Source organism: Tursiops truncatus, chromosome 12 (assembly GCF_011762595.2).
Source record: "Tursiops truncatus isolate mTurTru1 chromosome 12, mTurTru1.mat.Y, whole genome shotgun sequence".
Classification (NCBI taxonomy): domain Eukaryota; kingdom Metazoa; phylum Chordata; class Mammalia; order Artiodactyla; family Delphinidae; genus Tursiops; species Tursiops truncatus.
The window spans coordinates 73,701,435-73,717,618 of NC_047045.1; the positions used below are offsets into that span (position 1 = coordinate 73,701,435).

The 16,184-nt window shown below is 38.0% G+C and overlaps 1 protein-coding gene across 2 annotated transcripts; it reads right to left on the reverse strand.

Moving 5' to 3' along the window:
- Positions 1-1,754: 1,754 nt before the first annotated feature.
- On the reverse strand, positions 1,755-15,136 carry NUP43 (nucleoporin 43). 2 transcript variants are annotated; one of them, XR_002179673.3, is made up of 9 exons: positions 14,974-15,136; positions 14,539-14,661; positions 13,810-13,887; positions 12,268-12,448; positions 10,840-10,975; positions 9,663-9,814; positions 7,525-7,647; positions 7,127-7,403; positions 4,454-4,587 (listed from the first exon to the last, which is right to left on the reverse strand). XR_002179673.3 is itself a non-coding variant. In XM_004315979.4 (8 exons), the coding sequence occupies exons 1-8, from the start codon at positions 15,091-15,093 to the stop codon at positions 4,358-4,360; spliced, it is 1,143 nt and encodes a 380-aa protein (XP_004316027.2). In that variant the 5' UTR covers positions 15,094-15,136; the 3' UTR covers positions 1,755-4,357. The 2 variants fall into 2 exon arrangements, 1 of the variants encoding a protein (XP_004316027.2); XM_004315979.4 differs by lacking the exon at positions 7,127-7,403 and having other exon boundaries at positions 1,755-4,587.
- Positions 15,137-16,184: the final 1,048 nt, after the last annotated feature.

The following is a 16,184-nucleotide window of genomic DNA, read 5'->3' on the forward strand; positions in this document are numbered from 1 at the left end:
GCAGGAGTAAGATCTGTGTTTTGATTTGTTGCAGCTAGTATTTTACAGTCTAGTATTAATTACAATTCAGCTTCTTATAACCATGGTCTGTACAAAAATTGTTTTGACAGTTGATGCATGTCTGATGGCTATGTTAGGCTGGTCTGTCAGCTACTGTTCCCCCAAAGTCCAGTAGTCATGACAGTTTGGAATTGACCATTAGTTTATTTTTAATTAATTAAAGTTTATTACCTGATCAGCTAGATTCTAGTCATTCTACTTCTCTCCTCTCACCCCCACCCCCTTTGTGGTTTTCTCCCTCTACTAATATAGTGAAATGTTGTAATTGTTTTGATGCTAAGATGACTGTAGTCTAGGCTGTTATTTAATTATTCTGTGTTGCCACTTAACATTAATTGTGGTTCAGAATGATACCAATGAAATAGTTTAAATAGTTGCGTATCATAATTTGGCTCCCCCCAGGTTACATTATCTGTAAAACAAGAGCACTGCTACTGCTTCAGACCATCTAATTAGTCTGAGCTAGATATCATATTGATACCATAAGTTTAAATGAAGGCTTGATATAAACTATACACTCATGAACTTAGTATGCTTCTTAGACAAGATTCTAAAATGGATTATTAAAAGGATGTTTCCACAGTACTGTGAAATAAAAGTGTTATTCACAAAGGACAAGGAATTTTTCAATTATGCCAAAATTTTGATAGGATGATAGCTGTAGCACAGGTGTTTTCTCACATAGCCTTATGAACAAGATAAATGTGGCAGAATGTCAATGAGTTAGGTTGGTTTATAAATATTTCAACAACTGTAGCCAAATACCAATGATTCATATGTCACTGATAATTGGGAGGTGGGCCTAAGTCCATTTAACCTATCTCCTTACCAATGGGATGAGAGCACGCTGGGCAATTCTGAAAACGATCAGCTTCTGCAGAAAAGATTCAAAGGTGATTGTTAGCTCTTTCCTAAAGTGAAAGAAAATTTGTCTTCTTAAACAGGAAGGACCTATAGTAAGAATCACAATCATCGGCATTAACTCAAGAATAGGGAGGTATGGTTTAGGGAGTATCAGGTGTGAAAATTAAGGGTTTAAGTTAAACTAGTCAGCAGTCAATTGAACAAATATCAGAATAGGTAAAATAAGCTGAGACAGCATTACAAAGGAATATTGTACCCAGAACCAGGATGGCAGATTTCTGTCATACTCTCAGCAAGGCAGACACCACTGGAGAAGTATTCATTTTGGAAGTCACACTTTAATGATGGCCTTTAGTTTTTAAAGGGAAAACAAAATTGTGAGTTTAGTTCAATTCAGGCTAATTCAGGGCTTACTATGTATCAGATACTGTTAAACATTGTTCACACAACACTAAGACATGGGCCCTGTTCTTGAACTTGTGGTCCAGTAGAGGGAGACAGGCTGCTTAGCAAATGGCTGTAAGCACAATATAAGCTCTGCACAATGGGCTTTTGATGCCGAGTACAATTTAGCCCAGATTGTCAGAGGCCAGGGAGAACTTTCTTGAGAAAATGACACCTAAGAGGAGTCCGGAAAGGTATGCAGGATTTAGCCAAGAAGGGCAAGAAAGGTGGGGAAGGGAACCTTGCCCACAAGAAACCATTGAAGGGATTTTAAAAGTTTACCCCAAAGAAGCTACAATACGTAGTTCTGAACATTTGAATATATGATGAAAAGAATTAAATTTGTTTTTTGTGGCTCCTGAGAAAAGAAGACAAATGGAAGCAAATTTCAGTTCAGTATGTGAAAATTCATTTATTTAGTTGAACCTTATAGTAAAGTGCCCCAACAGAATGCAAATTCGATAAAATGGTGTTTGGTTCCATCTCATAGGTTCACATGATCATTTCATTAACCCAGAATAATGATTCTTTTTTTATACGATTGTTTTGGATCCCACTCACACACTAAAACCCTGCTATAATGCAATATCAATTACAGCTATCCAAACAAGGAGGCTACATTGGGAAATGGGAAACTTTATCATGGTATATTTTCAAGTAGAGGTTGGATGATAATTTGTTGGGGGTGCTGTGGAAGTGTTGATTAAATTTAGTATGGAGATGCCCTCCAAGATATCTTTCACCTCTGAGATCCTACAGCCCTCAAAAGAAATTTTATTTGATAGTTTCATGAATAAAAGCAGTGAGAATTAACAAATTCATAAATTAGGGTTTTATTTATCAATAAGGATAGAGAAGTTTCTTATGTTTCTTATTAAGCCTGGCAGAACTCTTCAATTGATAGAAAATGTAACACTATTCAAATGTACTTCCTTCTACTTATGGTTACAAATACCCTTAAATCAAATCAAAGCTTCAAACTTCAAACTTGTTTCCATTCCAAGCTAGTATGCTAAGCCTGTATGTCTGGTTCCCCCCCTCTACCAATTACTTACTGTAGTGATCAAGGGAAATTGTATACATTGCTGCTGGAAACTGAGAAGGGTGCTAACAACATACATGTAACCTTCAAACTTTTCAGCAGCAGATAATACGGATCGAAGCAGAGGCACAACAAGTTTGCCATTCACTGTACACGGAAAATGTGCCACCTGGGAGCTAGGGTCTTCCAGTGATGAGATCAACTCTGGGCCATTCAAAGCAAAGATGTTAGCCTGCCGAGTAGAATGGGAGGATGCCTGTACCGGATGAAGAGAGGGACACTGTAGCTTAGGCTGCAGCAAGACATTCATACAAAGGGAAATATAAAGTCAGAGGAAAATTCTTAGCTATATTTTTATTATTGAATTCACGTGTTGACTGCTAGAGAATGTGCATCTACAAATATAACATGTATATTTCTTTTTTTTTTTTTACAGAAAAACTATATACATTGATGGATAGAAGACAGTATGAAAAGAATTGTCTCTCTTTGAGATTAAGTACTTAAAATTTTCTTTTGACTGTCTTTTCTACAATGAATGACTTTTGTAATAACAGAAAGCTTTAAAAATTAGCCCCAGCAATAAAACTATAAACAGATTAAGAATTCCTATCAGCAACGTTTTCTTTCCTTCTCTGATTCTTTGGAATTCAAAGTTACTAATTATCTTCAGTCGATTTTTTTTTTTAGGCTGTGCTGTGCAGCATGTGGGATCTTAGTTCCCCGACCAGGGATCGAACCTGTGCCCCCTGCATTAACCACTGGACCGTGAGGCAAGTCCATTCAGTCAAATATTTTTGAGCCAAATATATATAAAACAGCAGATGCATATATGTATTCCATTTTAAAATGTTAACAAAAAACAAAATCCAAAAAACCCTGAGGTAAGGTGGCATAAAAAAACTGCAAATATTTATTGGGACGGAAAGACAAAACTTCATAGTAATTATTGTTGGAATTGTAAAGTAAATAAACATACACTTCAATTGTGTAATAGGAGTGATTTGTCATTAAGGTCTTAACAGTTCAATAATGCATTTAATCTAACAAACTTTAGAAAGACAATAACATAAAATTGTCTTAAAACACTGCATGTTAGGTCATCATTAACATTAAAGATAAAGATGGCAAAACTCTGTACTCCTACCACATCATCATACTAGTCTCTGCATGTTACCTATCAAATTCGTTTGTAAGTCAGCTCATTTATCAATGTCAAATCCTATCTTATTGCACAGTGTCCAATTCAGCAATTTTCAACTACGTTGTAAAACTAAATAAAAGCAAAAATCCTTAGGAAAAATGTACTTGTCTTTTTTTCTTTTCAAGAGAAATAAAGTTGGGTCTAAGGAGCTGACGGAGTTCTGTTCAAACCCATTCCAGTAAAGGAAACTGTCAAAACATTTTTACCTTTAAAAAAATTTGAACACTACAAAAATTTTGCCATTTTTGTTCTCAATTCTTTCTGAAAAAAGTTTACAAAAATTATTAAGTAAATAAAATGTGGAAGAACTGAAGAAAATACTTGTGGTAAAAAAGAATAAATACTAGCTAAGGCCACCAGGGAGGGGTATACCCCACACACCGTTGATAAAAAGGATAGGAACCCATTGGTGGTTTGACATTTTTGAGGCCTGCAACATCAACAATGAAGAGTTGGTTCCATGAGCTGTCCAGAATTGTGCTGAAGGCAGTGCATTTATCAGCACAAGGATCCCTCTGATGTTCTTCCACACGGTCCAATTCTTTTGCCATCAGTCATTAATCAGACTCTAGCTACTAACTATTAGAAGAATATTCAACTAACAAAGGCTGAAACTGGGCATCAAAATTAACAATAGTTTATGGATGCTTCCCCTGCAAATTTCCAATAATAAAAATTTGCATAGAGAAGCTGGAATTTGAAAGGCTATAACTGTATGTTTTACATGAACTCTTTTAGTATCTTCATGAAAAAAGTTGTCTAGTAACATAAATTGCTTCTGCATCGGTTCCACAAACAAGACAAGGACCTAAAACATCCAAACTGTTCACAGACAAAGTCCTGTTGGGAAGCAAGCTTGTGATTTCAATACGGTCTTTGGCAGGGTCAGTGATGAGCCAGGAGCTTATAAGAGATTGATGAACATTAGCTTGGTTACTAATGCTATGAGACAAAAAAGTACTATTTCTTCCTCCTGGGAAAAGAAAAGAAAAGGTGAAAACTTCTTTCAAGACTAATTTTATACTAGTAAACATCTGAAATTCTAATACTTAAAAAAGGCGATGAATATATATTGGTTTTAATTCTCAAGAATAACTGGCTGATAATTCCATTATAACACATCACCATTTTTGACTAAAGGCTTAGTCAGTGATATTAAATACTCAAATTTCCATGGGATAATATGGCTATGAAACTTGAAATCTTCAGCAAAGCACAAGATTCATTTTGACCCTGTCTTCCTGTTTATTCTTTAACGGAAAGTCTCAGAAATGTACCAAAATGCCTAGAAGACAAGTAGAATAAATGTAGATAATATATGGAAATCAAAGTTCTTAGATAATCAAAAAATGAAAATTTCTGGATGTATTTCTACATGAATATTTCTAAAAATATATTTACTTCTATATGTCTAAAAATATAATCAACTTGCTTTAGATCTCCTTTTATTCTTCGCCTTTATTTCAGGTAAATGTTCTTAAAAGTAGAATTTAAGAACACTACCAGATTATACACTTTTATGTCTGACAGTGCTCTTCATTTAATGCGGGATTAAGTGGGGGCAGAAGCAGTATATTTCAGTTTTAGCCTTCATTTGAAATTTTCTTTCCTTTCAACTTTCTGCCAGATCAAATAAAGACAGATTTCATTTACTCAATAAATGGCTGAGTACCTACTCTATGCCAGGCGGTGTGCTAAGTGCTGGGAATACAAGGCAAAGTCCCTCATATCTTGAAGCTTAAAGATTAGTGAGTTTAAATCTTGCTGATTCTTAAAGCCCAACTCAACTTCCTTCTCTAAGAAGCCTTTGAAGATGACTCTAGTTCATGCTTCTCTTCCTTCTGGAACCCTCAGCACTTATACGCACCACTAATAACTTACTACTTTATAACATTTCTTGTATGATTTAACTTTGCATGCCCCCTTCTCCATAACTAAATTAAGTATTTTTTAAGGGCAGGTTGTATAGATTATATTTATTTTACCTTTTCACAGTGTCTAATATTGTTCTTGCGATACTAGGCACAGAATATAGTAAATGGCTCTTTCCAGTCTAACCAAGGTTCTTCAAACAGTAAAATCTCAAAGGCAAGATAGTGGGGGTAGGGGAAGAAGAAATAAAAAACCAAGTGCTTAGCTAATCCTTATTATTTATTAGAAACTAATAATATTCTTAGTTTCTCCATACATGCAGTTATTAGCATAGACGTGCTGCATGCTCTACACATGCGACACTTCTCCAGAATTTTTCTGGAGATGTTTCAGATTTTTCCTTCTTAGTTTTTGTTTACCTTTTACTGCTCCTATATTTTATATTACTCTTGAATACTGTGAAAATTAACATTAGACCACTGTGCTAAGTCTCCTCCCTGGTCTCCCTGCTTCTGCTTTTTCCATCCCTCTCCCCAGTCTATTTTCTACACAGTCGCCTAAGTGATTCTTTGGAAACTTAAGACAGATCACCCCACTCCCCTGCTCAAAATTCTCCAGTGGCTTTCTGTCACATTCAGAACAGAACCTGAAGCCCTCATCCCTGTCTGCAGAGTCCTCCGCAGCTCCTGCCACCTCTGCACACTCCCGGCCTGCTGAACTGCAGCCACACTGGCCTCCTTGCTGTTCTGTCTCAGGCCCTTGGAATTGGCTGTTTCCTCCACCTGGCACGCATTCCTGTGACTCGTGCCTCCACTTCCTCAGGTCTCTGCTCAAATGTTCTCCCTGCCAAGCGGCCCCTCCTCCACTAATTCTTCATCCTCCTGTTCTCTTCACTCTTCTTCATAGGCATCAGGGTATTTGGTCCAGATCTTTTCCTTCTTGCTGTCTCCTTTCCTACTTTGCTGTGCTCTACTATGTCTTGCAGGGACAAACTCCTTTTTCCAGGCTCCCTTGCCATCTGCCTTCCAGGCAGACCCTGCCCATGGGAGGCACTACTGTGGGTGACTGGAAGGCAGACGGGGTCGGGTGGGGGAAGGAAAAGGCTCCAGGTTCCTGGCAACGACAACACAGCCTGTAATTCCAGCCCCGGCTGAGGTGGCACCTTTTCTGCTGATCCAGAACCAACTTGGACAGCACTTCCAACAGTACAGCAGAGGTATTAACAACTGTTGATTTCTGGCATTCCTCTTTTTTTGCTATTTGCTCTTCCAGCATCCCTCCCATTCCCTTTTGTTCTGCTAGCCCTTCTAACACACGTGAAACCAATTCCTTCTAAATCCAGGGTAGTTTCTGTTTTTCTGCTGGGACTTTTACTGAGACATTATCTATCTTACTTACTGTCTACTGGAATATTTGCTCTATGAGCCTCGAGGCTTTTCTGCTCACTGTCATGGGCTCTAACACCTAGGAGAGTGCCTAGCACGTGGTAGGGACTTGATAAACATTTGCTGAATGAATGAACAAATAAACTTTGGAACCACAGACAAACTCAAAAACAAGAAGGTTAGAAAATGCAAAAAAACAGAAACAAAAATACCTCTTGATTTTAAGTGTATAGTTTCTGGCTGACCTTTACTTACCTCTGTCTTTAATCAGGAGACAGGGCCTTTTAGTCTGAGGAGAAACCAGTACCTTAATACATAAAAGATCAACTTTGGTCTTGCCATACACCCTTGACAATGTAGTATAAGAGAGCTGTCAATGCCTATCCTATGGCATGAGGGCCCACAACAATGTACTCACAAACAAGACCCCTGGCTGTCCGAAGTTAGCCAGCTAACAGCATTTCTAGTCATCAGCAGTACAGTGGTCAGTAGCTGACAGTCAGATTTCAAGCCCTGTGATACTAGAATTTACCTTGAAGCCAGAGAATGGAAACATTTTGTCATTCCTTAATGTTAAAAATACGAGAATTTCTAATTTGGTATTTAAAAATATAATAAAATTACACACAAGAATCTTCATTAAAATTTTTTACCTTGGTGAAAGAGTGATGATTTCTCAGGTACATCTGTGGAGGCATCCCAATGCCAGAGAGATCCATCTTCGGAACAAGTAAATAGATGATCTGGGTTGGATGGGTGAAAGTGAACTTCCCACACTAAAAGATAAGAACCAAGAAGCTTATTCTTGTGTAGATTAGTTGAACAAACATCAAAACCCTGTCTCTAGGCATCACCTTCCATTAACCTCCATCACACACCTTCAAACTCCAAGCCTGTGATAAAAATCAAAGGCTTCAGGATCAAAGAAAAGACGTAACTCTCCAAATGGCTAAAACATGTAGATAAGATAAAGAAGTCAAGTAAATCTACTTGTGTATTGGGCCAGCAAATGAATGAAAATAAATGCTAGTCATTTGACCTATTACAATTTTTCTATGGAAAAGTATGACAATGGAATAATTCTGAAAAGATTTTTTGAAAATTGTTAAGTTCTCTTATTTTCAATTCCTGTGTCATTAACACATGAAGGTTATATTATTGGAAAGAGAGAGAAGACCATAAAAGTAGAATACAAATGAATTTCTAAGAGACATAGTCCAATTTTGGCTCATGCCAAGACTCTGGATTCTTCTGGCCTGTATCACAGAAATAGCAACTAGCTCCCAGCAAACCAAAACCTGGAAATGCTCCAAAAATCTGGATCCGGTTTCAAATGAAAGACTTAAGAAGCCAGCTTGGGACTGGGGACTCCTCAAGCTCTAAACTTTAAGGGAACTTTGTGTGCCAAGAGGTATCTGGGAGCCAAGGACTGCCCAGGACGTCTTAGGAAGACAGCTGCAGCATGAAGGTGAAACAGTAGTCTGTGAACAAGGGTTTTCGTGATTCTGGGTTAGGTAACCTTAGAGAGGCAGCATAGAAAGTGCTCAGAGTGTAGCATAAAAAGTGCAAGGCACATGTTTGCAAGCTGGCATTTTCATTCTGACAGTTACCACAATTAAACACGCCAGAAAACAAAAAGGTCACCTTCCTCCGGAAAGGAATGTGTGCTGGTGAGTCCCTGTGTAAAGTACATTCATACTGTTTCATTAAAACAAAGTAAAATAAAACAGCCTATACAGCCATTAGCAGACTGCCCAAATCTGGATTCTTATGTATTTATATACTTTCAAATTAGAAAACAAACCTCTATAAAACATCTTATTTCTAGCCAAGAGTCAAGATGAATTCAAAATACACTACAAGCCACTATACTGTGTGTTTTGTTGAACAATACAGGCTGGCGTTTAAAAATGGGCTGGTGAGAAGAGATCTGAAAGTTTGTAATTCTAACTACCACTAGGTTAGCAACAACAGGCTCTAAGGGCACACCTATTTCTTTTTATTCTTTTTACCTGGACATAGCCATACCTGGAAGAGGGAAAAAGTTTCTATTTGCTTCTTAAATATAATCTTAAAAATCATTTATCTTTCCAAAGTATTAATAATGTGAAACAAACTTAGAAGTTGCAATACTGGTATAATGTTTGCTCTTCTATAGTTTTACTGAAGCATTAATACCAACTTCTCTTAAGTCAGAATTTAAAACTATAATCCACCCTGACGTGGTGATAAAATGAAAAATTTCCGTTCAGCCAAAAACTCTCCACCAAAATCAAATGACAAACATGAAAAACAAGGCAAGAGCCTATATCTTTTGTTCTTGTTAAAAGAAAAAAAGAAAAAAGTACAATAATAAATCGAAGAACACACAGATTAGCAAATATAAAAAATAACAGCCGGCATTTGCATGGGAAAAGTGCATTCTCACATACTGGTGTGGCAATATAAACTCGTATTATTTTTATGTAGAACAATTTGACAACATGAATCACAGCTTTAAAATTATGCAAACTTTTGGACTCATCAATTCTATTTCTAAAAAACTATCCTAAGAAAAGAAGCACATAAAGATGAATATGTAAGGATAATCACTACGGTCTTGTGTATAATAATCAAACATGTTAAAGAATGTAAATTTCAAATAAAAAGGGATTAGTTAATTATTATAAATTTATACAATTCAGTAAAAAACTCTGCTGTAGAATGATCCGTAGGTATCATTATGGAAAGCTGCTTATAATACATTGTATAGCTCACACACCAAAAACTTATGTATCACCACAATACTTACTTTCAGCTTCATGAGCCTTCAGTAGAGACACGGGCATTGTACCTTGTCTAACATCCCAAATACTTAACATTCCATCCTGACCACCGGTAGCTACAACATGCTGCTGGTTGGGATGTCTATCAACACAGTGGAGTGGCACTCGGTCACCAGTCCTTTAATGGGAGATACAATGACTTCACACAGTTGTAAAGTATAATTTATCTTTGAATAACCTATGAAACCTGTTTCTTTCCAGTAACGAAACGATAATTTTGTGGCTGGAGCTACTGGCTAAACTTAAATCATGTCAAAAAACTGACTACGTTAAATATATCTCTAAATATTAAAATTTTGAGGGGGAATTAAAAGCCAGAGTTATTCATTCTCTCTTCAATTTGGACACATAAGGAACAAGATAATTTGATGGTAAGATATGCAAAACATTTCCATTTCTTGGCTTTTGAAAGACATTATATATCAACTAAACAGCATATTCCTTACTTCTACTCTACCTTATTTAATGCTTAGTTTATATAACTTTTTTTCCAGCTTGACACATGCTATTTTCTAATTAGAGGAGAGAAGATTGCACACATAGAAAGGGGATTTCTGCTCAAAAAAATATCTTGGATTGTATTTTTCTCCCAATCACATCTAGAGTGTATTATTAGTAGAAGAGAATATTCTATTAATATATTAATAGAATATTCCCACTATTAATAGAATCATTTGATGAGCCAAAAGAAGTTCCCCATTAAATAACATAAACTTCAAAGAGATTAATATAAACTTCTGAATCAATACAACAAATATTTACCAAACGCAGCATGGTACTATCAAGCCCATCCAACTATACAGCTGACCCTTGAACAACATGGATCCACTTACATATGAATACTTTTCCACAGCGCTACATGAGCTGAGGCTGGGTGAATCTGCGGATGTGGAACCTCTGATACAGAGGATTCCACGTATACTGAGGGCTGACTATAAGTTATACAGGGATTTTCGAGTGTATAGAGGGTCAGTGACTCTAACCCCCTACATTGTTCAAGGGTCAACTGTATTTGCTTTATCAAATTTAGTCAGAGATTATTCTCTTAGCATGCAATTAAAATACAATATGGTTTAAAGTCAGTTGCTATAAACAGTCAAACAAATTTGCGTCACACTACTGAAATTACAAATCAAAACTTACAGTGATAATATCTGAGAGGGCTCATTTCCTTGTTGTCTAAAATCCCATATTTTTAACTGTCCAATTGAATTTACTGTAAGAATCTCAGGAGTTCGAAGGAAGGTTACAGCATGGAGTGTACTGCTATCTGCATTGTCTACAAATGAAGAAAACAGCATTGTGTGTTAACAGGTCCCCCTTTTCCATGAAAATTTTAAATTGCATTCCCTCCACTGATTGAAATATTACAAATGAAATTTTAAATAAGTCACAGTTTAATTTCTATAGAAAAATGCAATAATATACATGTTAAAATGGACTCTCCTTTAATAGAAAAATTGTATCACTCACAGGACATCTGAACTGTTTTCCAAATGGAGGGCTAAGTTTTCACTTATTTCTCTATTTCCACTTTAGGTTGTTACCCTCCATTTCTGAGACAGCTGTTCAGGTTCCTTTATATCCAACTTTACTTCCCTCTACTGCTTAACACAGAACCTCCATTCTATTGAGCCAAACACCATTGCTTCCTACAGAGCTCATTCTGACCTATATTATTCTGCTGACTTATCTGAAATCTATACATCTTTATCCTCATCAGCTCTCTTCTCCTCCATGAAGTCCTTCCTGATTGCTTTAACTGTCCTTTTCCTTTTCATAGTGTGTTTAAACTTATACCACTTAATTTACTATACACTTAAATTGTTTTGTGACCCTCGTCCAAACTGCCACCAGGCAGTGGTCCCTAAAAGCTAAACAAATAGTGTTCCTCAGAACTAAAAATCATAACAACACAACACACTGATTCATGGGCTCAATCCAGACGTTCTGATTTAGGAAGTCTACAGTGATGGCCTGTTAAAAATCTCCTCAGGCAAGCCTGTGCAAAGTATGGTTGAGAACTACTACACTAGAATAATCCTTCTAAAGCATGACACGGGGTACATCACCCTTTGCTCAAAAACTTTCAATGGCTCCGCAGTTGCCCACCTAACAAAACGTAACCTCTACAGCTGTGCATTAGATTCTTCACAACCTGACCACAATTTACCTTTCTTGTTTCATTTCTCACTTCTCCTATACAAATATCTAAAGTCAGGTCAAACTACACTTTCTGTCATTCTCTGAATGGTCTTACCCTGCCTCCATGCTGTTCCCTTTATCTGGTGTGCCACCTTTTAGTATTATTTATGGTTTGGAACCTAGATTAAATGGATTGCCACCTGCCCCTCAATTCTTTATCTGTTAATCCCCTCTGGCTCTCCTCTCCACAAATTTCTTTTTCTTCTAGTCACTCCTTCATACAGGCCTTATCAACATACTGTCTTGATAAAGGGATCCTGCTTTGTATATATTTAAATCCCTCAAACACCTAGCATTGCATTTACTTAGCACATGGTAGCTGCTCAATTACTATGCAATAGACTAAAGAAATAGGATTTTTCTTACCTATAGTTCTTATAGCTTCCTTGTGATCAGCTCTGAAGAGATTTATTCGACCATCTTCTCCAACTGTGACAATTTCTGGGTTGCTGCACACAACACCGGTGCATGGTGCACTGCTACAGGAAGGACTGCCTGGACCCGTGTGGTAATGAGCTGTTGTCCACTGCTGGCTGACTGACAGAGTCTACAGGTCACAAATGAGGCTATGATTAATCAAAGCAAAGCTCCAAAAAACTAGAGCTTTCCCCAACTAAAACTGTCTCACACCTTTCTAGAAACATAGTAACTCTTTTCCCTTTGTATTTCCAAGCATTAAGGTCTAGAAACTACTTCCATTAAAGCTCTGTATATACCGGATTAGATTCAAAAGAAACGCTTTTTAATAACATCCCAAACTTATCTCAAACTAAAGAAATGGTTTTTAGGTATCAGGTAATTATGTGTTCAAAGGCAACTCTAAATTCTTAAGGGGGCTGGCCTACATTTAAGAGAAAATCTCGTAGTGCTTTCCAAATGACTCCATTAAGAAAAATAGTTAAGACTTCCCTGGTGGCACAGTGGTTAAGAATCCACCTGCCAATGCAGAGGACACGGGTTCGAGCCCTGGTCCGGGAAGATCCCACATGCCGTGGAGCTACTAAGCCCGTGTGCCACAACTACTGAGCCTGCACTCTAGAGCCCGAGAGCCACAACTACTGAACCCGTGTGCTGCAACTACTGAAGCCCATGCACCTAGAGCCCGTGCTCTGCAACAAGAGAAGCCACCGCAATGAGAAGCCTGCGCAACACAACGAAAGAGTAGCCCCCGCTCGCTGCAACTAGAGAAAGCACGCGCGCAGCAACAAAAGACCCAACGCAGCCAAAAAAAGAAATAAATAAAAAATAAAAGCATTGCTGAAATAAACAGTAAAAAAAAAAAGAAAAATATTTAACTAGACCTGGCTCTTGTATTTACTAGGCATGCCTATTAGTAAGATGACCTTGATTAATCCCCAAATCTAAGTAAGCATTCTCTTCTCGCAACTTAAAACTTTTACTTCAAGGGGGCCTATTTTAAAGGACTGCCCTTACCACTGTGCTCTGAAGGTCAGCAGTCAGGCTTTGGCACACACAAGAAAGGCATTGTAAAAAATGTCAAGCCTTCATATAGTATATCCTCTCTTTCAATTGAAACCTAGGTTCTATCTGAAGCAAAGTAGCTGTTCCTGTTCTCTCTCATGATGCTTGAGCTAGAAAATGTTCTTTCTTTCTTCAAAAGACCAGACTAGGATCTTAAAAGAGAATTACCGGAAAAGTACTTGCCAGAATACCATATTGTTAAATCTAACCTAAGAGGATATAAGAGATCCCCAATTTGAATGAAGGATCACACAAACATGGTTCTAGAATTAATCTACTAAAAGATGGGTAATACAATGATTTTTCCCCTCCATGTTTTAAGACTATAAAACTTTATTATTTGTGTCATTATTAAGTACAGTCTTCTTTAAACCTTCCTAAAAAAAATTAAAATGCAAATTGAGATTTCAAACAAAAGTTCTTTACCTGGTTATTCGGATGGTGAAGGAAAACTGTTACACATCCTGTTGATGAAGCAGCTACAATTCTTTCCTGGTCAAAAAACTAAGAAAATTCTTGCTTGTTATAGATTCATAAATATTAGCAGGGAGGAAGCCATTTGTTTGACTCAATTAGTAGTACAACAATTTTAAAATGCAAAGAGCCTATAAATGCTAAGCAAATAAAATGTGAGAGTCAAAATTCCATTCCCACCACTTACTACCAGCTTTGAGACCCTGGCCAAGTTAAGTTCTCTAAGCCTTGGTAAACTTGCAAAACAGAGAACTAATCCCTGCTAGGCTGTTATGAGAACTCAAAAAGCAAAAACATGTAAAGTGCCTTACACAGTATTTGTCACATAGTACATGCTCCAAAGATCTTAGTCTCAGTGTTCTCATTAAGACAGAGATAACAGTATTTGATTCAACAAGCATGCGATGAGAATGAAATTAACTTATGTAAACGGTGCTTGGCAGATAGTAGATGGTCAATTAGGCAAACAAACAAGCTAGGATTAATTCCACATCCCCTTCCCCAGTCCTGATTCTGCCATTAAGCAGCTATATAATGTTGGCAAATCATGACCTATAGGGAACTCAGTTTCTTGTAAACCTGGGGTGAGACTAGACAAACTTTAAGGTCCTTTACATCTCTAAGTGTAAAGATCACTCTCAGTTTTTTAAAAGTTAGCTTTTGGATATTACACAGACTTACTTGTAAATCCATTACATCACCATGGTGTCTGATATCACACAATAACTGATGGTCTCCTTCAAATCCTCCATCAGAGTCCAAGTTCCCAAAATCTCCAATAGACCACAGTGAAACATAATTTTCCTGTAAAGCAGAAAATTTTATCTTGAGATGAAATATATGTCAAACTCTCCGAAATTAAAATTTGCCCTGCCTTCAATCAACCTTGCTTTAAAAGCATCCCAGGCAAATGGAATGATAATCATTAAAAAAGAGGAGATACGGGGCCATCGATGGCTCTGAGGTACAAGGCAACCGAGCCCGAAACGTGCATTTGGGGGACAGAGAAGGGCGAGAGGAGCCAGAAGACGAGAGAGTTCGCGCGCCGGCGGCCGGGGGCTCGGTTCCAGGAGGGAAGGAGGAGGAAGGGGCTTCCCGGGCCGGGAGCGGGGGTACCTCATTGTCCCAAGAGCCCGTGGCGAAAGTCTCCACGGTCTGCAGGCTCCCCGGAGGTACCGGTCGCCAGCGGGTCTTGCTGATTTTCTGTGACACAAACTTAGCATAAATTTCCTCCATGCCGAAAGCAACCAGGCCAGGGACAGCAAGAGGCACAGAGCGCGCCACTCAATCCCGCCCCTTCCCGCTGAGCCCTGATTGGAACGGACCGTACGAGGGACGGTGGCTGCAGAGAGCCAATTCTCCTCTGTAGGCAGTGCGGGAACGAACCACCAACCCTCAAGTGGGAGGTAGCTGGGACGCCCTGCCCCACCCAGGAGGCTCTGAACCCAGGCAAGGGTGTTTCCCGTTCTTGTGCTGTAGGACCTGCTCCTAATCTGCAAACGATATAGAAACACCGAGACAATACATTTGTGCAATAACTTTGCAATGTAAGACAAATTTAAGAGCAAAACCAAAACAAAATCAATGCAAGAGAAACGACCTAGTAGCCACACCTAAACATTGTCTTGCATTTCACCGCGCATAGAAAATATTCAAAATTCATAAATTCTCCTGGAAGTACGTCCGTCAACGTACCAATTTGTTATTCAAAACCTCTCCCTCCCCGTCCCCCAAACAAATCCTTTTCTTCAACGTTGTTAATACACACTGTCAGAAACTGGGGTTGCAATTCTGAGGACCCCAGTTCTAATTTGGACTCCCATTGCCTCTGTGACCATCCTCAATTCATTTATGTATATAATTAAGAATGATTTTTAATTGTGACGTCGACAGCTCAGGAATCAGAGCCTTAGGTTCCTTCGTGCTTTTGATTAGACCTATGATACACTCTCCCCTGCTTTTAAAAAAATTCCTCTTAGAATCCTGCCCATCTTTCAAGCACCCGTTCTTTCCTCTATCTTTTCCTGTTACTCCAGCCCATGATGATCTAAATAAACATGTCCCTTAATATCTAGACCACTAATAGCACTTATATTTTGCCCCCTGTTGCTAATTTTCTTTTGATGCAAATCTCCCCAATTTGAATGTAAATCTTATTACATACAAGAGGTATGACTTATTCATCTTAAAAAAAAAACTCCTTTATACTATATTCATAACTGTGTTGCTTGTTTCTTTAAAAGGGGCCATGATTTCTTTTCTAACTGATACTGGCAGTCCTATTTCCTAGCCACAGCTTATGGAGGTACCTCATGGAAATGCAGTCC

Bases quoted from the DNA above. Each gene is read 5' to 3' on its own strand.
- NUP43 (XM_004315979.4), bottom strand. From the start codon at position 15,093: ATGGAGGAAATTTATGCTAAGTTTGTGTCACAGAAAATCAGCAAGACC. The intron at 12,449-13,809 runs GTAAAGAACTTT...TGTGACCTGTAG, and splicing joins TTCACCATCCGAATAACCAG to ACTCTGTCAGTCAGCCAGCA. The intron at 9,815-10,839 runs GTAAGTTTTGAT...CTCCCATTAAAG, and splicing joins CCCTCTCAGATATTATCACT to GACTGGTGACCGAGTGCCAC.